The sequence below is a fragment of the Nestor notabilis genome, unplaced genomic scaffold (assembly GCF_000696875.1).
Source record: "Nestor notabilis isolate BGI_N333 unplaced genomic scaffold, ASM69687v1 scaffold20673, whole genome shotgun sequence".
Taxonomy (NCBI): Eukaryota; Metazoa; Chordata; class Aves; order Psittaciformes; family Psittacidae; genus Nestor; species Nestor notabilis.
In genome coordinates this window covers 1-25,761 of record NW_009920875.1, presented here as the reverse complement: position 1 = coordinate 25,761, position 25,761 = coordinate 1, and the positions used below count along the sequence as shown (strand labels likewise).

At 46.3% G+C, this 25,761-nt stretch overlaps 1 protein-coding gene across 1 annotated transcript in view; it reads right to left on the bottom strand.

Annotated features, from left to right (window-relative positions):
* Positions 1–25,175, bottom strand: part of TPCN1 (two pore segment channel 1) — a 44,848-nt gene extending 19,673 nt beyond the window's left edge. Inside the window, exons 1-5 of the mRNA XM_010010892.1 lie at positions 25,064–25,175; positions 4,944–5,068; positions 1,982–2,158; positions 573–686; positions 185–315 (exon numbers count right to left, since the gene is read on the bottom strand). Coding sequence (XP_010009194.1) covers positions 185–315; positions 573–686; positions 1,982–2,158; positions 4,944–5,068; positions 25,064–25,175 — 659 coding nt within the window. The remainder of the gene's footprint in view (positions 1–184; positions 316–572; positions 687–1,981; positions 2,159–4,943; positions 5,069–25,063) is intronic.
* Between the last annotated feature and the right edge of the window lie 586 nt (positions 25,176–25,761).

The window sequence follows — 25,761 nt, the reverse complement described above, 5'->3', positions numbered from 1 at the left end:
AAGGAAATTCCCCTACATGGCCAAGACACTTGGTACACTTCAGTCACAACTACAAAAGATTGACCCGAGATCTGAAATGCCCCTTAAAGACACATAGAGCTGAGATGCCTGCAGGATCAGGGTGCTTTTCCTCCAGCCCAGTCCCAGACATGACAGCAGAAAGCCCAGCCAGCTGCCCTCTCACCTTCTGACAGCCCCACAGTAGCGGCAGTCCACCAGGAAGATGCAGCGCAGAGCTCTCGTTATGCGCACGTGCGAGGTTTGGCGCACCAGCACCACGATGGCCTCGATGAACTGAACAAACAGCACACAAGTCTGCAAAGAAAGGGTTAGTGAGAGGCACAGCTCAGTCTCCTTTTGGCAAAGGCAAAGCTCTCACTGACCACCCATTTATCTGGACACTTGAAGCATGGGAGTTGTCCCTGAAAGCGTAAGAGATCTTACATGAATCACTTGGCAGCTGGGACACAGGCTAAGTCATCTCTGCTACAGCACAGGCCAGTATTTAATCTGGTTCTTTGACTCCTGAAGATGCTGAAGGAGAAACACTAACACTCACACACACAACTTACCTTTACCATAGTCCTTTTGTGCCTGATAAAGGTCTGGAAGCCCAGCCACCTCATCTTCATGGAGAGTTCAAAGACCACCACAATTAATGCAAACAGCTCCAGGGTTGCATGGACCTGTCAGAATGCAGCAAAGCTTCTGGTTAAAAGCAGCAGCACAGCAGAGGCCAAGCTTCTGCCCTTCCTTTCTCAAGAAGCACATGGGTTTGACAATAGTCTGAGCACAGCTCTGACACAGGCAGGAAAACCCAAGGCCACTCTTAAAGCTAGCACAGCACCAGTTTTCAGTTTCTGTGTTTGTGGCTTTGTGCTTTTATTATTGCCCTCTGAGCAGTACGAGCTCAGAATTTCCTGAAATCCACATCCCTTTTGGACTCAAATAACACATCCAAAATTGTATTGATACATTTGAAACAAAAGGGCAAGACCCCAGTAACTTGAGCAGAAACACTTTTAGAAGATTGAGACTGAAAGGGGTCTAATGCAATGCAAGAAAGAGAGCTGCTGGGCAGAGAGGATTTCCACAGGGAAAGGTTTTCTCTTGATCCAGACATTCTGGACAACCACAGACAGGGTCCTGATCAAGCTCTGGAACAGAACACTGCTGTGGGCAGTGCTGAAGGACCCCATCTCTGTTGGAATATGTAAAATGCAGCAGAAACCAGACAATAGTATTTTCTTACAACCTCAGCTTTAGTCACAGCTCAAAACCCAACTGAGTTATGCAGCTGTGACTCATTGTGAGGAATACTTTGAGCTGTTCTACACCCCTGGCATGTCCTAGGGTGCCATTAAAAGCCCCAAAGGCAGACGTAGATTCTCCTCCCACCAGCAACAGCAGCTCCTAGCACTGTGCCTGACAGTGGTACCTCATGAAGTGGCCGTGGACTGACAACAGCACAAACCAGTTTGTGTGTCCCTTCTCTCAGCCTGCATTTTAGGAAGGTTAGACATAAAACTTCAAGTCACTCACACATTAAAAACAGTGCTCACAACACTGGGAGGAGAGGCCAGGAGAAGGTTTAGCAACCTGTCCGAGGCTGGGATCTGTCTGTGTTCTAGGAACCAGTGGTGGTGCCGAGCTAAGGGTATTAACCCTGAAAATGACCTTAACAGCACCCAGGTTCTTGAGTTATCTCAAGGAGAAACCACAAACTTCTCATTTACAAACTTTCACATCTGCACAAATGGATAATATGAAATAAATGATACTTTCGTTGTGGTCTCTGTCCACCAGATGCAAAAAGGATGTTTTGCTGGCTGGCTTTTCTGCTGTCAACCAATTTACAGAACAAGCCAGGTGGCTTTTTTCCTATTGCTGCTCCCTTCTTCCTCTATGCTGAGCCTTCCTTTTCCTCTCACCCAGCACTGTAGAACAGGCAGACTTCTTCCTTGTGCCCAGAAGTACTTACAAAGATGCCAAGACGGAGCATGGGAACAGCCGGCGCTTCGCAGAGAGAAAGCAACAGGAGTAGCAGTGCTGTGCTCAGCTCCATTAGGTAGAAAAGGTGATTGTGTGCAAAGAGGTAGGCAGCAAGTGCTTTGGCATTTTTGGGGTGAGTGAAGAACTTATCGTTATTTTCTCCTTCCTAGGGCAGCAGGAATAAGTAAGAGAACGGCATTAGTGACTCTTGGTACTATAACATAGCTTTCGACATGAAGAACAAGACACAATTCCCATCAGACTATCCCCACTTTACAGCCTAACATTGATCTATTTATTGAGGCCTGGACTCTATTTATTGAGGAATGAACTCTAGACACAGAGGACACCCTCTTCTGTTCATAAGCATGTTTCAGGAATGAAACTCATTAATATCCCCAAACTCCTGCTTCAGAAATCCCTAAAATGAAGAGTGCTGAAAGAGTTTATAAAGTTAGGCAAAGAAACTTCAGTCAAGACCCCAACATAAACACAGCACTCACTTGCAATCACTTCCACATGTTTACACACTTCTTTGATTAAACTTCTCCAGGACAGATCAGGAAAACACACAGATAAGCTTCAGGGCACCTGCCTGACAGTTATCCTTATCTTGGCCTTGCAAAATGTCTCGGAGAAAACACTGGAGCACACGCAGTGTTTTCTACTTCAGGAACGTGGGAAGACAGGCTCTATGCAAAATTAACAAGCCTCAGTGCTTATTTGTCACTCCCTCTGAACTAGAAAGCTTAATTAATATGAAAAGGTCAGATACTCCATCTTAGCAATTTGCCTACAACTGATTTTTAGACAGCAACATCAGTACTATTTACCTGTAGGACAAAACTTAGTTTGGGGAGAATTTAGAGGCTTTTTCCTGCAGGAGCACCCAACACCTTCTTTTCTTTCTTGAGTCAATGGTTTAAGGAAGGGAGCCTTAGTTACTCACAGGAAACTTGCAGCCTCTTGGAAACCATCATAAGAGATGATTTTTTTGCCCAGCTGGGACACTCAGATGCACAAGAAATGGTTTGTTTGTGGGTTTTTAAATTAACATCTTTCCAGGTAGGCAATTACTGTAAGGACAGTAAGCTATTGCTATCAAAGCCGAGTAACTGTGATTGCAAATGGATAACAAGGTCAGGAAATAGGATCTCTTCTAAGAAGTGAAGCATTCTCGAGACTATTTCAGAAGAGGGTTTCAAACATTTCTCATTTACTCATCTCGCTCTCTGCTGAAGAACAAGGGAGCGCTGCCAGGTCAGCCAGCCAGCTTGTGAACAGGACAGAACCCAGCAGCAAGCTCCATATTCCTCACTCCAAGAGAGCTGCAGCTCCCAGCAGCAGGGCATCCTCATTCATGCTTGACAAAACACACTTGCACGATGGAAAACAGGCTCAATTCTGCCTGTTGGTAGCCAAGCAATTCAAAACATTGCTGGACAGCAAAGTCCTCTTCTTCAGATAAGACACTTGCCTGCAGCTAGTGGTTCAAATAAACAAGCTGCATGCTCTTTAAGTTCTGCCTACTCCAGTTCAAGGACGTTGTCATTATGAGCACTGGTCAAGACAGCAGCAAGAATAATGTGCATGTGAAGGGCCAAGCCTGCTGTGTACATTATCATCAGCCACTGCAGCAACTCAATGACCCTTTGCAGAGCAGCTCCAATAATCATGAGCTTAAACAAAAGCCAGTGTATTGTCAGTGCTGCTCTAGCACATGACAAAGCTGAGGCAGAACCAAGGTCCAAGACTATCTGGGTTTAAACAGGCAGAAGAGCAATACTTCCCAGTCCTGGGGGGTAGGAGCAGGGAGGAACAAATGGTTTCAGTCACCTTGCAGTTGGCTTAAGCAAAAAACTTAACTGGGTCCAAAGCCTCTCAAGCTGCAATGCAGAGCCTCTGAAAGGGAACAAAGAGGAGGAGGAAGGGAGGGCAGTAGGGAACCAGCAGTGATTTCGGACTGGACAGCTCTGGGACAGCTCAGTTTCGGGAGCTAATTCATCACACCAGGCTGTACAGTGATCTTAAATACACCTTCACTGAAGCAACAACAGTGTTTCCTGTAACTGGAGCATGGATGGGGGTGTTTTGTTTCTTTTTTTTCTTTATAAATACAATAAATTTCACTCCTGAGCTGATCCTAATCTCAGCATGCTTTCTTCCTGTAGAAATCTACCTTCTCTTGTATCTTACATGACTTGCAGGGCTTGATGGATGCTAAACAAACATCCCAGGGCCATCCACCTAACCTGCAACCAAGGCAAGAATAGGACCTGCACTTCCAGAACACAAGATGTCTCCTGGAGAGCACTGACCATTCACCCTGTGATGACTGGAGAGATGAAATGACAATCTGTGACAAGTTACAGACATCTCCATGGCAAGGTGGCAGAACTGAACACACACTGAATCCCTCAACTGCTACAGTCCTTGACACTGGAAGAGATGGGAGAGAATGAGTAGCTTGTTCAGTTGCTCCCAGATGACTTGCAGAGCCCATGTGAAGATGCTTTCAGCATTGCCCTGCTCTTAGAATCACAGAATGGTTTCGGTTGGAAATGACCTTAAGATCATCCAGTTCCAACCCCCTTGCCATGGCTAAAAGCCACTTTTTTGGGCAATCTGTTCCAGTGCCTCACCACCCTCACAGGGAAAAACTTCTTCCTTATGTCTAACCTGAACTTCTCCTTTTTCAGTTTAAATCCATCACCCCTTGTCCTGTCACTACAGTCCTTGATGAAGAGTCCCTCTCCAGCATCCTTGTAGCCCCCTTCAGCTTCTGGAAGCTGCTCTGAGCTCTCCACGCAGCTTCTCTTCTACTTCAAGCGGATTCCTTCAAAGAACCAAACTATTAACCTCAAGATGGAAGCTCTTTGTTTCTTCTAACAAAGCACCACCACAGTTTGAGGAGTCCATTTTTCACACAACACGTGGACAGCAGGGCTTACCTGGAGGTAGATTGCTGCCTCTTGGTAGTTCATTTCCCAGTTGTGTCGGGCAGAGCTTTGCTGCGCGCAGCAGTCCCCTGCAGCAGGGCTGGATGCATCATGAATAACATCATAGCTACCTCCATCTGCAGCAGTAGAGTAAGAGACACATTGATTCACAATTAAGCAAGCTGAGATTGATCAGGAGGCATGAAACAAGGCAGGCACCAGGACCAGAGGCAAGCATCAAGAGGCAGCAGAGTACCCAGGACACTGGCAACTTGTACACAGACAAACTGATTCTTTGCATGTAGGAGCTTAAGAGACACACTCGAGCTCAGCACTTCAACACGAGGATGCTCCCAGAAGATCAGCAAAAGAGACAGCATCCTCTTTAACACAATAAGCAGGTCTCCTGGCTCAGGAGATCTGTGCTGTCATGTTGGTAGCATACTATCAGTAGCTATAAAGTATAAGCAGGCTGCTAGAAGTCTCTGAGGATGTCCAACTCACTAAACCAAAGTGGGCTTGCTTAAGGAACACTGCCTTTTCCCATGTCATGGTAGGAGAGACCACAGAGGGATGGAGGAGAGGACTACCACAGCTGAGGAAACCCGAGTACAGAGGCTGTGTAACACAGTAATAGCAGCAGGCAGGATTTTCAGTAGGAAGCCTCATTTTTCACTGCTCTCTGGAGTCGATGCATCTTTGCAACACTCCTCCTGATGCAGGTAAGAACCAATACCCCTCTGCTGGAAACAAACAGCAAGAGTTTCTCTTCATGTTTCTCTTCCTATTTCTCTTCATATCCCACAGATTGATGTTGGAACTTTTAAGTCTCACCAGGAAAACCCTACCAAAAACTGCTTTACTGAACATTAGCACCAGATTTCATAACTAAAGATTTCATTACAGAAATATAATTCAATTGCAAAAAGCAATTCCCAAGCACAGCTACACACATACAGTGCCCTTCCCATGGGAAGGACACATATAAATTCCATAATACTTGCTGGTTTCTGCATTCTACAGCCTCAGTGCTATTAAGACACATGAAAACCAGGCACAAAGACAATTACTGTTCAGAAAGGGAATGTCACTTCCCTTTTGCTGCTTCTGGGACTGGGATTTGGATTTTGTTCCTTTGACAAAGGACATACCCCAGCGAGACCTGCTTAGGACCATGTATGAAACCTGTGGTGGAGCTGCCCATGCACTCAGTGCTCCAGAGTTTCAATCACTACCCAAACCACACAGTTCTTGCTCTCAGCGGAGACTTCCCTCCTCCAGTGTCTCATGTTCCCAAGGAGGGCACAGGTAAAATGGATCTGCCAGTGCAGAATTGCTGATTTCCTGCTTTTTATGAGCACAGAAGCTGTGACGTGGTAGCTCATTCTCTCTGTGTTATGAGAAGTTATCTGAGAGTGGGAACAAAATGACAATGAGGTTCTTTTCCTCTCTCACGACAGTATGCTGAAGATTTACTGCATCTCTTTGCTAGGACAAAATAATCCTGATTGAATTAGTGATTCAGTCTTTTTAAAACACCCTCTGGAGTGGAGAAAGTGCCAATGCCAAAAAGATCTACCCCCACAAAGAGAAACAGCACCGCTGTGCTCCTGGCAGAGAGGCAGGGAGTGGGAAGCAAGCAGAAACCCCTTCACCAATGCAGAGCCCCAGCTGCCTTTTCCACCCGTAAATCAAGGGAAGATAACATTTATCTGGGATTTGTGAAGCCTTTCCAGATTGCATGCTCAGATTGCTGAGAATCCTGCAGCATGAAGCCTATTTCTCTTCCTTGCTTCCCCCAGAGCCTTAAAATACCACTCAAAATCTGGACAAGTGTTTGAATGAGGCTGATTCCTCGCCCACATCCCTTTCACACCTCGAATGATCACATTGCTTGAACAAAATGAATGATGGAGCTTTTTATTTATGCCCAGGACTGGAATCTTCTGGGTTTGTTTGCTTTGTAACTCAAAGATGACAGCTACATGCATTATACTGTGAGCTCTAAAAAGTTCTTAAATATTATTATTTATGAGGCTTTTACCGGGTGTGCGTTTCAAAGAGACAGACTGCAACCTGACAGCAAAAACCCTTCTGCTCTTTCAGTGCTCCTTCTGTCATAGAATCATTGAATCCCAGCCTGGCTTGGATTGGAAGGGAGCTTAAAGCTCATCCAGCTCCAAACCCTCCAACGGGCAGGGACACCTTCCACTAGAGCAGGTTGCTCCAAGCCCCTGTGTCCAACCTGGCCTTGAACACTGCCAGGGATGGGGCAGCCACAGCTTCTCTGGGCACCCTGTGCCAGCGCCTCAGCACCCTCACAGGGAAGAGCTTCTGCCTCAGAGCTCATCTCAATCTCCCCTCTGGCAGGTTAAAGCCATTCCCCTTGTCCTGCCCCTACAGGCCCTTGTCCAAAGCCCCTCTCCAGGTTTCCTGTAGCCCCTTTAGGTACTGAGCAGAGCACTCGGGGAGCTTCCAGTTACTCCAGTGATGCTAAAGAGCAAGTCACTCGAAACCAGTTAAAACCCCCATGTGCCCCTGCATGGATTGTGGATGAATGAGCTAAAATAAGTAAATTAAAAAACACTGCAGCAGCTCCATGGCCTCCTCTGGCCTTGCTCCAACAGCACCACATCCCTCTTGTGTTGTTGCCCCAGAGCTGGATCAGGACTGCAGTGGGGGGAGTTCAGGAGACATTGAAAAAGCTCAAAATCCACATCTTGGCTGCACCAGCTCTTTTGGGGAAGAGGGACATATTAAGCAGGTCCTTACAATATTACCATGTTATTGCAGCATTACAGTAGATACAAAATTAAAGAACATCAAAACATACTGTGGTCAAATCAGCAAAGGTTTGTAGCATTAAACAAATTAAGCATTAAACCAAAAGATGCCAAAACTACCTTTACCCTGAAGTAGTTTTTTCACAAAGACCAACCTCTCTTTGAAAAGGATCAACACTAGGAAAAGAGACACCCCAGTAAAAACCCAGGCCCCCTCTCTGCATTTCACACAGAGGGCTCACAGCTGAAACAGAAGAGATGTCCCATGATATCAATGTTGTGAATGCAAAACAGCACTCAAAGATGCAAATCAGAAACAAAAAATAACTCTAGAAACCAAGATGTTTTCCTCCTGTCTCAACCAGACATCATCTTTCAAGACACAGAAAATGTACTGGTGAAGTGGGGAGCTGCATTTTGTGGCTCAGCTCCTTCCCCATCAGGTACCAGAAGGTTGATCTAGCATCCCTGAGGCAGGAGCATCATCTGGATAATAAATAATAATAAAAATAATAATGAATTTGAAAAGCAACCCTCTGCCTGTTTGTTTGGCAGCCCTCCAGCTAGCTAATTTCCTCAGCTGCTCCCATGATAACAATGACACAGACTAATGCAACCTCCAACTCCGCTCAGCTCGTGCTGCAGAACATCCCCGACGGCATTTACCATTAGTATGGAGCTCAATGAGATAGGAGGATCTCTCCACAGGACTCCCGTAATCCTCGAAGTAGATGGCAGGCTGCTCTCTCCACTGCATGGCAGCTCCCACATCGGGAAGCAGGCACGCTTGGCTTCGGGGATGGGGACAGGGAGACAAGTCAGATGTGAAGTTCCTCCTTCCCTCCCCTCCAAACGCTGATCCTCAATTCGCAGCTTCTTCAAGGGAAGAGCTGCAGAGCTTTCTCTTGAAGAAGCTACAGAAAGCACAGAAGGTTTTTTCTCTCCTCTCTGCAGAACTAAACGTTTTCTCCCCTCCCCTCTGAGGAAGGTGGCTCAGACTTCAGTTAAATCGTTTCCCTATCGCTGTCTAAGCAGCAGGATGTTTCTAAGCGCAAGTTGTTGGAAGGTTTAGCTGCGGGACAAGAGCTTTTAAGCATGACTGTGGTGGGGAAGCACGGCGTTGTGTGCCATGCTCTCTTATTCTGGAAGAGAGCTAGAATTTGCTCACCAGTGAACATGAACAGCTAACGGGAAAGGAGTCCAAGTGCTGCCTAGTCACAGCAAGGAGCCTCCCCCATGCCCCCAGCAAGAAAAGAAAACAGATATTTGTGGAGTTCACAGTACGAGGGGCATGACAAAGTAAACGAACTGAGCTGCTCACAGATGGCAAAGCTTCCTTCCACACTGGTGTAACTTATCCCAGACGTTCCCTGAAAAGGGAGAGGGGGAAAGAAAAGGGGGGGGGGGGGGAAGGAAAAGCTAAACCAGCTGGCTGCTTACACAAGGCATCCGGAACGATACTGCCGGGACTCCAGCATTTCCATTCAGTGCAGCAGAGCATGCTCCTGTGTAAATAGTTTCCATATGTCATCATTACAATAAAAAACAAAACCACCAAAAGAAAAACAAAAAGAGAAAGAAAAAGAGAAGGAGCAGAAACTTTCCAGAGCCCAAACCTCTCCCTTTGCAAAACAAATTCCCTGCTTAGAGGAAGGGAAAAGTCTCCTTTGGCTCTGCAAATACACTCCTCTGGTTCGGAGGAGCTCATGGGAGAGCAGAGCTGGAAGGGGAAGACGGGACAGAAAACATTCCCAGGAGCCAGGAATAAACCACCCTCCCAGTCAGGCTATTACATGTCAAACTGAAGTCAGTTCAGACTTTCATTGTTTGATCTTTGGTGTCTGCATCTGATTTCATCCATAATATATATGTATTTTTTAATCCAAACTAGTAACCTCCTCGAGATTCAAAGAGTTATAAACAAACTCTACAGGGTAGCTCTCCCATTTGCCTCCGAGCTCTCCCAGTCTGGCTCTCATTAGCCTGTTTGCCAGATGTTCTTCTTTCTAGATAGCACACACTTTTTATTGCGTTACACTGAAACAGACTGAGATGCTTCTAATTACCTCCTCCACTGCCTCCAAAGCCATGTGCCTTCACTGGACATACCAGGGCTTTCTCCTAAAAGGTTGAGGAAGGTCTTGATGGAGCTGCTAGTTGCCATCCTGTCAGGATAAAGCTATTTTAGCACCTATACCTGCAATCACAGAACTCTGCAAGCTGTGTGGAAGGCAGAGCAAGTGACATAATGCAGCAAAAATATCCTTATAGTTAAATCTGTCATTCATACTGACACCAGCAGCTTCTCTGGGCACCCTGTGCCAGCGCCTCAGCACCCTCACAGGGAAGAGCTTCTGCCTCAGAGCTCATCTCAATCTCCCCTCTGGCAGGTTAAACCCATTCCCCCTTGTCCTGTCCCTACACCCCTTGTCCAAAGCCCCTTTCCAGGTTTTCTGGAGCCCTTTTAGGCACTGGAGCTGCTCTAAGGTCTCCCCTTAAGGAGCCTTCTCTTCTCCAGACTGAACCAGCCCAGCTCTCTCAGCCTGGCTCCAGAGCAGAGCTGCTCCTGCCCTCACAGCATCTCTGTGCCCCTTCTTCATTAAACATAACCTAGTACCAACTTTGTCCTTTCTTCTTGTTTGAACCTTGTTTGTAAGAACTGCCTTGCATTTACCCCTACCCTTACAGTCATCATTTCTTCTTCATGAACCCTGTTAGGGAACACGTTTGCCAGCTGTTTTTTCACAGGAGCACTGTCTTTTCCTATTGGAGCTGAACACAATTCCCAGAGTGCAGGCTGTCCAAGGCAAATGTGGCTTCCTGGAGTTGAGCAAAAGCTTCCCAGGTTTGCTGCAAGAGTCCATATGGCATGCAAGCAGCACAAAGGTCTCACTGGGAGGCTCCAACCCCTCTGCAAGCAGGGAAAAGGGCGTGAAGCAGGCTGAGAGTGACCTGGCTGCAGTCCCTCATCACCATCACTGCTGCACCATTCAACCAGAGCCATTTCTTCCCAGGCTTTGCATTCACCACACCACCTTTGTTCCTTACACCATCCATCTTGACTGTATTTGTACCTAATTACCCAAACTCACAGAGCTCAAGCTTTCAGCTAAAAGGAAACTCAACCAGGCATCCAGCAACACTGGAAGGCCATGGAAGAAGGTAGATCCCACCAGGATCAAAGATGCTTTTGGGGTTCCTGGACCTCCTGACCTGTCCCCGTGCAGGATCCCCATGCTGGCTCAAGCTGCCAGCTCTCTCAGCGACCCCACTCCCTGAGGCTGCAGTGAGGATGAAGAAGGCTGCAGGAGGATGACAGCATTTATCTGTCAAAGACAAGCAGAAGCACTCCTCTCTCCTGGAAAGCCAGGAACTGCATGAAGCTCCCACACAGAAGATGCGAATCCATGAAAAACCATGGAAATGAAGTAGATGCCTACCCTTCCTCAACACAAGCTGTACAGGCGCCTGTAGTCCCAAAGCCAAGATATTAGTCAAGTATGCTGGAGTTGTACCAGCACCAGCCATGGCATTTTCCTTTCCAAGTGCTTACATGCCATGTAGTAGCTTCACCTCCAGAGGATTTATCTCCCTGCTCCATTGCGGCTGATAAGAAACTGCTCCTTTCCAAGTGCTGAAGCATGAACATGTGTGCATTTGGCTTCTTCAAGGCCAGACTCACCTACTCAGGAGGAACAAAAGCTGGAAGCTGCCTGGAAAGCACAGCTGGTTTGGCACTTGGCCACACATCTCAGAGGTGACAGATATAGACAGTGAAATCACTGCCTTCAGTGCCCAATTGCCATTTCAGCATCGCAGGAGCGAGCTTTGCAGCTCAACACATCCCAGCACCTGTCCTGCTTTCAGGAGATGTTATGGGAAGGAATTGAACAGCCATGGGGAAGTCTAAACACTTCACTAGCCGAGTGTTGCCTAGGAAAAGCAGGGCAGCTCCAGAGTACAGTGCCAAGCCCTTCTGCTGCATTAGAAGTAATTTACTTGTGAGTATTTCAAGTCTTCCTTAGAGACGACTGCACAGCAGAAACATATGCAAAGGCCTCGGGGCTCTTTGTCTTACTATACCCTCACAGCATTTGCTTGCTCTGAAGCTCAACAAACAAAGTCACTTCTGCTTCCTATTTAACACAGAAAAGTTTATTTGTAAAAATATGGATGTTGCCACTTCCTGTCAGTGGTACGAGGCGACTGAAGCACCGACCTCACCTTCCCTTGAGAAGCCAGCTAGTTCCTACAGCATCAACATCAGCTCCCATCATGTTATCATCTACCACACTCCAGGGAGCTGAATCCACATGAAAGATGAGCAGATGTCCCTCAGCATGGTAAGCCACTTCTTATATATTATTGCCTCATATCAGTTGTGCTGCCTATCATCTTATATCGAAGACAACTTAAGCCCTGTGTTGTTTAACTAGAGGACCACTGTATCCTTGCTAACATCTGCACTGTACACATGTAAAAACCCTGATCACAAGCTGAACACAACACAGAGCAGCTAAAGCTTGGTAGGAAACTGTTTTGTCTCAGCAGAAGCCCTGGCTCCAGCCAGCTCCTGCTCTGAGTGGGTTAGAGCCAACAGTTACTTAACCCTTCACTCTGCAGCTCACTTCACCATTCAATGGGGGATGAGCTATGACAATTCAGTTGGACATTTGCTTCCTGCACCACCCTACTGGGGAAAAAGAGAGATATTTCTAAGGGTAAAAAGAAGGGTAAGAAGGAAGGGTAAAAGGCTTCTAAGAAAATAAGGGTAAGGGATTCATTAGTTGGAATCCTCATCTGTGCAGCTCACTGCCTTGTTTCTTAGGGCACCCCCTCTCCTTTGATCTCAACCCTGACTGATTCTGGGCTTGATTCTTCTTGCTCTTGTTATGTTGGAAGTTTTAACCAGAAAATGCTTGATTGCTGGCCAATTGTCACTCTTGAATATGTAGCAGCAAGAGGCAGAGGGACAGATCCCCCCCATTGGGGATGTCTGGGATCCACAGTCAGGTTAGCGAGAGGCTTCAGTGCCTGGAGATGAACTGACGGATGCTTTGTCACCTCAGAGGGGACAGCCCTGACTCCCAAAAGCCTCCCATAGCTCACTAATACACCAGAAGACACAGCTCAAAAGCCTCCTTGAAGGAGGATCCCTCTTTGATACACAGAGCTGCCTCCTGCAATAACAACATTACCTGCCTCACCACCTCTTGCTCCTCAGCTGCATCTTCTTCCAGCAGCTCACATAAACCACTGCATGCATAAGCCCTCTTCCACAAAGCTGCTTTCTGACAGATGTGTGACTAAATCTTCCTGCATGAGAAAGTCCATGAAATACCCTAAGAGAGCCAGAACTTGACATTCCACAATCTAAGACTGTGTAACACCAGAGTACCTGCTTCTTAACACAGCTGCAAAGTTCCAACCAAAGCAGTTTTATTCTGTAACACTCACATAAAAGGTTGTGTTAGGAAAACACAATTAAGAATCTTGCTTGTGTGTTAAAGCAAACTGCTGCCTATTTCATATCTTCTATTTCTGATCTTCACAAGTGAACCTCCATACCACAAAAAGGAGAAGTCAAAGCCACAACAGAAGGATCATCTACAGCCTTACATCACCTATCATTTTATATGCTCTGTAATCCTGTCAGACTGATCATATCACAGCAACAAAGGCTTTACAGACACAAAAATAGAATTCTTCTGTAACTGGAATTAAATATCCAAGCCACTGAGGGGCTGTATAAAACAGCTGAGTTAGAATGGAATAGAAACAATATGAAATGATAAAAGTTTTTACTGACCAGCCCCCAAAATAAAGAGACAAGCTCGAAGGCTGTGGCTCATGAGAGGCCAGACATGAAATACACACAATTCCTAATTCATAGTTTTGGAGGAAGTACAAAATGAGAATCTCTCAGATATAGCAGTTCTTTAACACATCCTGTTACACGAAGGAATTTCCTCTTTTTGTACCAAAAAGGGAAACTGATGCCTCATGGTTTTAAGATGTTAAAAGATCTGCTTTAGCGCCAGTAACAACACAATGTCAGCATTTTAAAAGCACGTTCCTCATTTCAATTCTCCAAAGCAGAGCCTTTGGATTTGCCTGATGCAGTTTGGAAAGATGTTTTATTAAGCTGCAATCTGGCCTTTTTACCCAAAGCAGTGTGCTGCCAGGTCCCACTGCCAGCTCCAGCCCTCCAGGGAAGGCACAGTCAGCAGTGGGAAGCACTTCCCTTATGTGGGAAACCAGTATTAGTTTGGGCAACAAACCTCCTGCATGGCCATCCAGAGATGGAGCAGGACTAGAACAGAGTAGGCAGCAATAAGGTATGTGCCATACTGCCCAAAAGAGAGAGGGATAGCAAGAAAATGAGATAAATTCAGTTAAGTAACAATATCATGGCAAAACTCCAATGCCTTACCATGACAGGCTGAGCCTAATGACAGTTATGTGTTGTGGTACAGTAGGGAGAAGTAGGCAATTGTGTTTTGTGGTGTCAGAACAAGACTCCACCACACTGGTTCTTCTGAAATAGCCACATCTCCTCTGCCTCATCATCAAGTCTCAGCCAGGAAAGAGAAACTGCCAACTTCAGAGGAAGCTGCATACAAAGGAATGGGGAACCCCCCCAGCCCCTGGTGCTGCGTAACTGCTCTCCAGTAAGAGATCCCTGCACATTTGGCAGGAACTGAAGAGGTTATATGGCTGGAGAGGAAGGAAGGAGTTAAACCATTAGTGAGGAAGGAAGGAGTTAAACATCTGCAAACCTGCAGCCAGGGGGCTTTCCCTCAACTGGTCCTTATTTCAAGTCCTACAGTTCTCATACTTAACCCTACCTTCAGAAAAGGGACAATTTTGACTTCAAAAGTCTTCCAGCACTGCAGAACCTTCTCCAACTCTCAGGAAGTGATTCCAAACACTGTCAAATATGTGCTTATTCCTTTTCGGAATTAGCCCAGCTTCAACCAACAGACAATTTCACTGTTACCCAGTTCCTGAAGCTACCTCCAAGCCTCTTGGGTCTTGTATGAGCAGGAGCAAGGGCACTAGAAACACACCAAGCATGAACACATTGATTACTCTAGAGCCAGCACGGATGGCAACATCACATACCTACCCTAACCATTATTCTTATTGTAAGGACTGAGGAATACACACACCATATAAACACTGGACAAGTGTTCCATATGCTCACTTTCACCTCAGTTGCTCATGAAAGAAATGCTGCAGTTGGCACAGGGACAACACATAACCTCTGTGACAGTCCCTGCTAATAACATACCTATTCACTAACCAGTCCTAACAACCAGTTGGATTTTGAGACCTGTCCATCAGCCTCTTTGCAGAGTCACTCCCTACACAGTGCTGATTTGTACTATTCACTTCCTCAATCAAAATGCTGTGTGGGTGCCAAAACAAATATCTTCTCAAAACACTGTTGAGCTCTCTTGTAACCTCACAAAGTAAGTCAGAGCATGAGTTCAGGTCTGTATGACCCTCACCTTTTCACAAAGACACACTGGCTGACATGAGAAACTGTCCTTTAAGTCCAGATTTTAGAAGAGCTGTCGCTGGTTTCCCATTATTTTGCCTGGAAGCCCTGTATGGCTGCAATGTCCTGCCTGGTACAAAATCCCTTTGGGGGCTGGAAGAAAGTCTCTATCACAGCAATACTCACACTGCCTCAGCTGCAGCCTTAAGGAAGAATAAAAAGTGATCTGCTGCTTTTAAATGCCTACCTCTAGAATCAGCTGTTTAACCTCTGTTTACTGCAGGAATGGAAGAACAGATCATGCAATGACCAGGTTATCTGGTTTCTCAACAAATACACACTACATAGACAATTTCTTGAGCTTCTCCATAGCATTATTGACCAGTGTTCAACCTTGAATTCCTACCAGGTCAGTATCACTTCACATGTCTTTTTATTTCTCAAGTCATAGAACTACAGAATGGGTTGGAAAGGATCTTAAGATCACCCAGTCCCAACCCCCTGCCACAGGCAGGGACACCTTCCACTAGAGCAGGTTGCTCCAAGCCCCGTCCAACCTCAGCACCCTCACAGGGAAGAGCTTCTTCCTTACACGTAACCTGAACTTTCCCTGTTTCTTTCCATGATTTTCCTCCCCTCCCAGCTCCTGTTTCTTCCTTTGCTTTATAACAGTGCAGCTGCTTTCATGGCAGCCACCACAGGCACGCCTATACCATATTTTGCTACCCCTACAACAGCTTTAAATCTTCCATTAGCATTTGTGCTCTCTCAAAGTATAGGAATAATTTCCCATGTTTTGAATGCTTCCCCTTTGCAACCACCAGAGATAAGGTCATGCCACCAGCTTTGTGTTTGAAAGGAAGGGGCTTTGCCTTGCTCACTTCCCCCTTCCTGACCCCAAGGCCAAAAATCCTCCTTAGGAAGTTGCGTGGAAGCATTTACTGACTACAGGCAGGACTGAAGCACCTGCCAGCAGGTCAGGAAAAGCACAACATTTACTACTACTTGCAGGTAATAAGGCAGAGAGACACAGAGCAAAGCAGTCAGCAAGAATTCCTTTCCTCAATCCTATTCCAGTACTTCTGGCCTGCTCAGCACCCTGGCAAACCAAAGCTCAGCACCATGAAAACAAAGAAATGGGCAAAACACAGCAGCGCTTTCCTATTTCTGCAGTGACTCACCATGTCCTAACTGAATAACCAGCTGGACATCACTGGGAGGTGGTGCAGGAACACTGCATTTCCAAGGTGGATTACACAGCAGCTCTTGTGCCTGTTGCCAGGCACGGATCCCCCCAGCCAGGCTGAGTGTGCCACAGGGAAAAGGGGATGGAACATGGAAATACTTCCTTTGGAGCCTCACACCTCCAGCCAGCAGCCCCAAAGCACTAGCAGTGGAAGGATGGCATTCCTTCCTTCTCCTCCCATTGTCTGATTATCCTGTAATGGCATGGCCAGCTCACCAGTACAATTTGACCCTGGGGAGTTCTCCGTGCTCCCGCTTGCAGAATTGATCATTTCGGCTTAATTCTACTGGCATCTCTTCATTTAGTTAACAAAGAGCAGGGATGTATTTGTGCATTCTAGTGCAATCCTTTAGCAGCTACATTGCTTTTGTACAATAAACTTTCCCAAACCCACTGAGGATAGTGAGAGTGTTCTCAGAAAATCAGGTATAGTTGGAATAAAACACAGATGATCAGATATTCCCAGATGACAATATATGCCCACACATGTGTGCTAGGCAGTCATATAGGAAATATAAGAGAGCAGCTAAGTCCAGCCCCACAGAATGAGGGGCTCTAACATGGCTGTTCAGAGAGATACATCCTAAATTTTATTCCCCCACATAAGCGGGAAAGGAAAAGCCTTTTGTTCCAAGGAGACACCACCAGATTGTGATTATTGATCACAACAATAATCAATAATCTTTGAATCCAGAGGATGCCACAGAGATGCTGCAAGGGCTGGAGCAGCTCTGCTCTGGAGCCAGGCTGAGAGAGCTGGGCTGGGTCAGCCTGGAGAAGAGAAGGCTCCTGAAGGGGAGACCTTAGAGCAGCTCCAGTGCCTAAAGGGGCTACAGAAAACCTGGAAAGGGGCTTTGGACAAGGGCCTGTAGGGATAGGGCAAAGGGAATGGCTTTAACCTGCCAGAGGGGAGATTGAGATGAGTTCTGAGGCAGAAGCTCTTCCCTGTGAGGGTGCTGAGGCGCTGGCACAGGGTGCCCAGAGAAGCTGTGGCTGCCCCATCCCTGGCAGTGTTCAAGGCCAGGTTGGACACAGGGGCTTGGAGCAACCTGCTCTAGTGGAAGGTGTCCCTGCCCGTGGCACGGTTTGGGACTGGCTGAGCTTTAAGCTCCTTTCCAACCCAAACCAGGCTGGGATTCTACGATTCTATTATAAAACCAGCTCTGGATACAAGCTTCCACCCACCCCACTGTGATCTGAATCGCATCAGGCTCCTCTTGTCATCCTCAGGGTCTTTTGTCAGCTGTACAGTGCTGTGGTGGATCAACACAAACACACTTTTCCTGCCTCCTCCTCTCCCAGATGGAAACACAAGCAGTGGCGGTGCACAAGCTTCCCGCTGAAGCGCTCACTAGAAGCGGATGGATGAACTCCTAAAGCTCTCTGTAAAGAAAGCACCCCTGTAAAAATCAGGCATCATCTCCACATGCAAAAAGCAATTATGCTAAAGACACAGGGAGAGCCCTGCAAGGTCCAGATCAAAAGCCAGAGTCGTTGGAGGCAAGAGAAAGACCTATCAAATTCACCGCACTTTTCCCAGCTTAAGGATCAGAAATGGAGCGTTCTGGCTCATAAATTCTACTTCCAGCAAATCCAAGCTTAAATCCCCCTGAAGGCAATAAGGAAAAGGCAATCAACAACAACTCTAACCACTTCACAGATGCTCCTGTTTAGTTTATACAGCACTTCTTACAGCATTCAAATGGGTAAAATGGGATTTCAACGCAGGGGGGCTGACGGCAGCAGGCAGGATTCCTCGCTGAAGATACCAAGGGCAAAGGAAGTTCTGAGAAGCATCATATTGGTTATGATGAGTGAACTCAGCGTGCTCAGCCTTTGCTCATTTTAATCTGCCACTAAGCAAGCTTGGCTAAACTGAACATCCTGCATCTACAGTGCCTTAAAAATCCACAGGAATCACCAAAATGAACAAACTGATGCGTTCCCTGGGAAGCCATGAAAAAACTCATCACTATTTGTTTCCAACTGTTGTTCCGCTTCCTGAGCCAAATGTTCCCAAGTCAGCTGCAGTGGCTGAGGAGTGACCGGTTAGAGCTGGAAAGTTGTGGATTTTAAATTGCAGCTTGAACACTTTCAAGCTCTTTAACATCTTTCACAGTTCCAGGACCGCCTGTTCCAAAAGCGGAGCCCTCCGATGCCACAGCACGTGCCCTTATCCCAGCATCTTCCAACTAAAGCCATCACCTTGGGGAGAAAACACTTGGCTTTGCCTGTTCTTCTGCTCTCACATCAAAAAGATGTGAGCCGTGTAGTACAGAAGAGGCACACAAAAGGAAGGGGCTCCCACCTCAAAGCATCAAGGTCATTACTCCCATCTTCACAAAAGGAGAAGCAGCTTCCAGACTTCTTGCCCCACTCCATGGCATCCTCCCTAATTTACAGTGAGCGTGTTTGAAGGATGATATCCATTGCTAGAGCTCTGGGAGATGACAAAAGAGAAAGAACCATTTGACTCCGGGATAATAGAACACTAACCCAAGTCTTCTTTACCTTGTATCCCCTTTTACTCACTCACATTTGAACAGCATGGGGCATTCAAGACCAAATCACTTGGACTTCTGATTTTTTACTGCACTGAAGAGTCAACAGTGCAGAGATTCTGTTGGACAAAGCTTCCTACTGTGAAACACACAATGTGTGCATTGTGCAAACCCATCTCCTGCAGGGCTAAGAAAACAAGGCAGGCTTGGAAAAAACACACACATGATGACTGCAGCCCCCAATCCCTCCTGGTACTTCACTCTGCTCCTTCTCTAGGTACCACATTTACAGAGTCCTGTTGAGAAGGTCTCAATACAAATGCTTTGTGAGGTCTGGACAACACAGTGTTGTTTCTCTTGCATCAAAGATACACGAGGCTCTACCCTCTCTGTAAAAGTATTTAAAGCGTAGCTGAGGTGGTTGGTTCTGCCTTAAAAACCCCTGAATTCTCAGGATAAATGAGATTCCAGAGGGTGATGCATTTGGAACTTAAAAGTAGAAACACATTTTCCACTATTTCTAACATCGTTTGAAAGATACCCAACATCTAAAAAGCAACATTAAAGCTCATCAGCCAGGGAAACAAACTGTACTGAAGGAGAAAACAATAATCTCCTTATGTTTTGGGTGTTCACATCCCTTTCCAACATTTTCACCCCTCACTCATCTCGGAGGCAGTTCTGCTTCGCTTTGCTTGCTTAAAACATTCATTACAAGTCATCTAGGCCACGGAAGGATTAGAGAAGCACTGGCAGGAGTTGCAAAATGCAACAAGGCTGTTAGGTGAGAGAAACGAGACTTTCAGAGGCATAAACAACAATCCAGCACTGATCTACCACTTGTGCTTCAGTAGAAAATGCCTATCTCTGTACATTCTAAGCAGGTATATATTAAGAAAAGCAAATCATGTGCAGCAATGCAAAGCAGCACCTTGTCAGAACAAGGTCATGAAGGCTTCCTACCCACTTCCAGACTTCCTGCCCACGTCCAGGGAGGTGTCATCTGTGCTTTACAGATGAGACATGCTGACCACACTGACGTAAACTGAACTTACCCAGGCATGAGGAGGAGCAGCTTCAACAGCAGAACTAGATGCTTCCAAAACTGGGATCCCAGTCCTGTGCTCTAGCCATGCTTCACCCCTACAGGCAGCAATGGAAGCACTGCTACTGGTGCTAATGAAAGGCAAATCAGTCGAGCTAGGAGCCATGAGGTGGGAAAACATCCTGCCTAGCATCCAGGAAAGCCAGATAACACAAGAGGCTGTTGTAGAGCCCAGCTGTCAGAGATCCCAGGATCTGCCAGGTCCATTGCAAGCCTTCACTTGTTCCCTCATCCCTATTTCTTCACACCAATTACCTGCAGCATTTCTTAAGCAGAGCCCAAGTCCACACAAGCTTTGAAATCCTTACTTTCACACAAAATCCTAAAGGATTCATTAAATCTACTAGATGGCTGACATTTAAAATGCCTCTTTTCCTTCAAAGGTAGCAAAGCCAGGATGCTTTCACAGCAACTAAAGTGGTTCCTCAAGCACAGCTACTGAGCTTGTGTGGTTGCAGCATCTCCCCAAGGTCAGGTATTTATCCTGTGTTCCCTCAGTCCATCAGAAAACAGACACTTGTTTTACACCTGGAAATCTCTTCCATCCTCGGATGACACTACAGGAAGCAGTGGGAGAAGGCAACAGAGATGTTTGTAGAGCAGGGGCTCATTGCCCAGATAAGCTGCAACTTACAGGGACAGACTTAATTTTCCCTCACTGCTGATACAAACATCTTCTGGAACGTGATCCAACACAGAAGAGTATTACATCACTTCAGGTTGCGTTGGTCACTGAACACATCGAAATATCCCTGTCTCAAAAGAACATTAACTGCCCCAAATCCAAGAACAAGTGTCTACCCGTGGATTGGAAAATGAATTGTTTGTTGTACAGAGCATCCATTAATGCTGTAATTAGACTCTGTGTCCAGAAACACGAGTTTCCATCAGCCAGCTCCACAAAGAACAGCTTTGCTGAAAGCCTCTTCACACATCCCATCACAGGACGGGGCTGAGGTGCAGAAGCAAGGCGAGGGGGAGGCCTCCTTCAGCAGCTCCAAGAGTAAAGCACACACTACGCACTGTTCCACAGGCACAACCCACAGCCTCCAGGGCAGTCACTGCTTTCCTTACCCACAGCCATATTCCTCACCCATAACTTTGGGCATCCTGCTCCACCACAGCAATGCACAGGCACATCAACAATGCTTCTTCTACCCAAAAGGCCAGGCTGGCTCTAGTCCTCCTCACAACTCACTCCTCAGGCAGCAGACACTGAGATCACAAAGGCTCAGCTGAAACTTCAGCCTTCAAAGTTTTAACTTCCCATGTTCCAACAATCCTTCTAGAAAACATCTCACTTGGCTGTTGCAGTTCCTCCCCCCACTCCCATGTCCAATAATTCATTTTTACCTCAACAGCAGATGCAGCTGCTTTCTTGTAAAAACCCAGAGTTTAAAGATGACTTCTTCCACTTGCCATAATCCATAGTGTGGGAGAAACAGACAATATTGTATTGTTCCCTGTATGACACTTTGAGCTGTACTTTCTGCTCTGAACACACTGAAACTCCACTTGAGGCTACAGCAATTTCCATGCGGGAGGCAAAGGAGGATCTTGTATCTGATCTAATACAGGCTAAATCAATGTGCACTCATTTATTGCTTATAGTTCCCATCAGCTCAAGGAGAGACACTGTCCTAGAGTTTCAAGGCTATCCATGCTGCCTTTGTCTAGGGAAAACATTGGAGATCTGTTGAGAAGCCCATCTGAATGCTTCCCAGGAGTGTGGGCGAGGGATGGGAGTCACTAAACCCTGGCTGCTTCTTGCTTGGTTTCAGCACATTATTTTGGGAAAAGTCACACAAGGATTGCATCCCCTGGGTTTGCCTTCTACAGAAATGCAGTTACTGTTAGTCATTCACCTTGGAGAGGGGCTGGGAAGCTTAATTAGAGCATGTGCATCATTTGGAGATTTTCAGATAAGATGGAATAGGGAAGGGCAGCATCATTAGCATGGATTCAAGTGACAAAAGCACTTCCCTCTGTCCCCTTCAGCTGCTGGAGCTTGAAACGAAAACTACCCAGCACCAGAGTCCTGTATGTTGTAGTCAGAAAACCATCAGCACCACAAGGACCTTGTTTTTCTGGATGTGGTCTGAATTCCCATCACCTTTGCAGGATTCTGACCTTCTGCTGTGGCTGTAAATGGGAGCTCCCTGGAAGAGGTGTCTCCAGCACAAACCAAGGCAGGTAGAGCCTTAATACTCCTCCCCATGCAAGGATTTTCTCCCATTAAGTGCTTGTTAATTTTTGCAGGTGAACATTTTCTTTAAGAATACACTTTTCCACACAGTTTTCTCTTTTAGTTTTCATCTATTCTAACCTCAAGACATTCACTTACCCAGAAGAGGACTCTTCTGCAAGGTTCAGTCTTGCACTTCTGTCCTTTCTTTTGACATCAGCAACAGACTTGTTTTCAAAAAGCCCTGTTATTACTTATTTCAACTTGTCTGCATTGACAATCAACACCAGGAGTCCAAAACTATAAATTCTTTTATCCAAGGACCTGATTGCAACAAAGCCACATCATGGATCAAGTTGTTTGTTTGACTTTTAAAGCACAAAAAGTTCCTTAAAAACCATGAGAATTGAGACACTGAAATCACACAGATATGTAGTACTCAGGCTGGAATACGGATTAATATTTAGAGAGGTTCATTGACACAGCAACACAAAATGGCTTGATTATTATCAGCCCTGGGTGTGTGATTTAACACAAGTTCACACCTTTACACCCACTTCACTTTGTCTTTCCCTCGGTGTCACCTGGGAAAAGGCTGGTGCAAACAGTCCCAGCTGGTATCTGGGGAGAGGCTTAGATAACAGCTTTGTGTTTAACCTGCCACCACATCCCTAAGAGTTGATGGTTGGGCACAGTAATAAGTGAGCTATTCCTCCAAATGCTGGCTGAATCATGAGAGCTTAGGCACAAGGAACACAGAACCAGAAGGAACCAGCCTTCTGAGCTGCCCTGTCCCATGCCCTCATCGTCACCCTGGCAGCACTCCCTCTCCTGAAGAGGGCTTCTCACATCCCTGAAAAAGACCAGCTGAATAAAAACGTGAAATCACACAGTTCTGTTAATGCCATTTCAGGCCTCAGCAGAGGAGTGGAGGCAGAACAGAAGGGAAACATTTGAATCGCTCACAGCCTCCACGAGACACAGCCCTTGAGCATTTCACAGTGGATTTCCTTTGCAGGCAAAGAGGAAAGCTGGACCACACATTCTGCTTTCTAAACAAGCTTACTTTGCAAGCAATGGCATCAGCCTGTTCGCTCACTAATTCAAGCTTCCCGCTTCTCAGAGATAAATAAAGCCTTTAGGTTGTTTCTCCAGCCTTTCCCTTCTAATCTTTCATCCCACCCTCCCAGTGCTCCCTGACTTCACAGTGCTCTGTATCATCCAGTATCCCTTGCACAGAATAAGCTTTGTAATTTCACAGCAAATTCAACTTTAACAGCGATTAAAACACATAGCAAAATTTCTTCAATGCCAAGAGACCCTTCAATGCAAAGAATTCCAGGAAATGAATTCTCAAAAACCACACAGCAATCTTTTAAGCAGCACAGAATTGGTTCCTAAACAGTTTCCCTGTATTTCAAGGCAAGCAGACTGGAATAGTTTTATTTATTAATATGCTCATTCTCACACTTGTGCTTTAACACGGTCATGGTGGCTTCAAAGAAGTTGTGTGAGGTTTATCACTGGGTTAAAGTGATGGGAGGTGGGTGGAAGAAAAAGATGAGAGAAGAGGGATTAAAATTACTCACAAGAAAGCCTATAAATACACGAGAGTGGAGTGAGGAAGCACTCTCTCTTCTATTTAACTTTAAAACAGAGAGCTAAACCTTAAAAGACAAAGAGCTGTAGTGGTGCAAAGATGCAGCAGAGCTTAGAGAAAGTCACTAGGCAGTTTAGTCAGGAATGTTTATTGCAGAGGTGGGAGAGGAGGAGGAGGAGGGAGAAGGAATCTTGATTGTCAGGAACTAGCCACTGGCTCAGGAAGTCGAAGGGGAAAACTGAGGGAAGCCACATGATTGTGATAGAGAAGTCACACCACAGAATCATGGAGGCACTGTGGAATAGAGGTATAATGTAGGAAAAAGGGATGCCAAGCCAGAAAATTAATTATTTGTTACAAATGTTAAGCTTATGGCAGCAAGGGCTTGAATAGGCTCACAAGACCTGTGTACACACCTGCAATGTAGACTGGAAGTCAGAGGATGTGTTGAACCAAACTGCTCAAATACATTCAGTGAGGTACAACATAAACCAGAAACTCACTGAACGTGCACAACCACATTTGCTGTTCGCATCTCACCCAGTGCAGGGCCATGGCTTTGACAAAGATACACTGAGGAGAAAGCAATGCTTCCAAGAGATTGGCTTTTGTTTCCTCCCCTCCTGACATGCACAGCCTGGCTCTGTCCCACTGAGTACTTTGGGGCTAACACAAGTGTATTGTCTAAAAGTACTCCAGCTTCTTTGATCAGAGCACACTAAAGACGTTAAAGTGATTTAGCACCACGTATCACTTTCCTGACTGCAAAAATCAGAACGTAAACTAGAAATAGGCAAAACAAGAGTTGCAAAGGAACAGGAAAATCCTACATAACATAATCAGAGCTGCTACCTCTGCCAGCTCAGGCCAGAGGTGCAGCACAGTGTCCAGTGCTGAGAAAAGGAGCTGCCAGCGTGCAGGAAAGGAGATCTGAGCTTAAGGACAATGAGGTCACAGGTTATTACATGGAAACCACAAAAATGTGTGTTAGAAACAGCACTGAAGGTCCTGTCCTTCCCCTCGGTGCAACTCAGTGCTGGGAGTAAACAAGCAACACAATAAGCAACTTCCTGATCGGTTTTTCCAGGCAGGCGGCCGGGACGCCAAGTGACAGCTCTGAGAGGTTCAGGTCCTGGCAACCACTAGAAAGAGCAGACACCACAAAGAGGGAAAGAAGCGGGCAGGAAACAACAGTAAAGTGATCTTACTTTCATTAGGCAGCTCCTCCCGGTCCACATCATTGAGGGGGGCTGAGACGCTGCTTCCACTGTCATCCAGGGTGAGGATAAGGGGAACGTCATCATCCATGCTCACAGCCATCCTCTCCCTTCAGAGACTCCTGCTCCAAGCACTTTAAATAATGCCTGCTTCAGTTCCACTTGTAACGTTAATGTCAAAAACTCTCCCCAGGAATTCTTCCATCAGGGGTGTCTTCTATATGTAAGAATAGAAAGATATGTGGACCCATTTCTCGAGACCACAGCTCAAAGAGGATCTAGTGATTCGCAGCACAGGATACCAGACCCAATGGCAGTATTTATGCCAAAGCTAAACACAGAAAGCCAGGTCCAGGCTGTTCCTGTCAGTGCACAGCTCGCAGTGCAGCACGGAAGCAAAAGAAAGTGCTTCTTGAGAAACTCCTGAGCACTCAGCACAAGCAGCGAGTGGGAGTGACGCATCCAGAGCCAGCATGATGCTAAGTGTCACCGTCACACACGGCTCTGTCCCCTGCCATGCCAAAATGCCTCAGCTCCAGGTGGAGACGGGAAGGAGGCCGAGTTGGGGCTGCACACATGAAGTTCCCGTGGGCTTTCCTACTGGGTGATGCCACTGTCACAAGGTCACGGGTTTCTTTAGGAGGTGGAGGAAGAGAAAACTCAAGCAGGGCCTGGACCACGGTACGGGA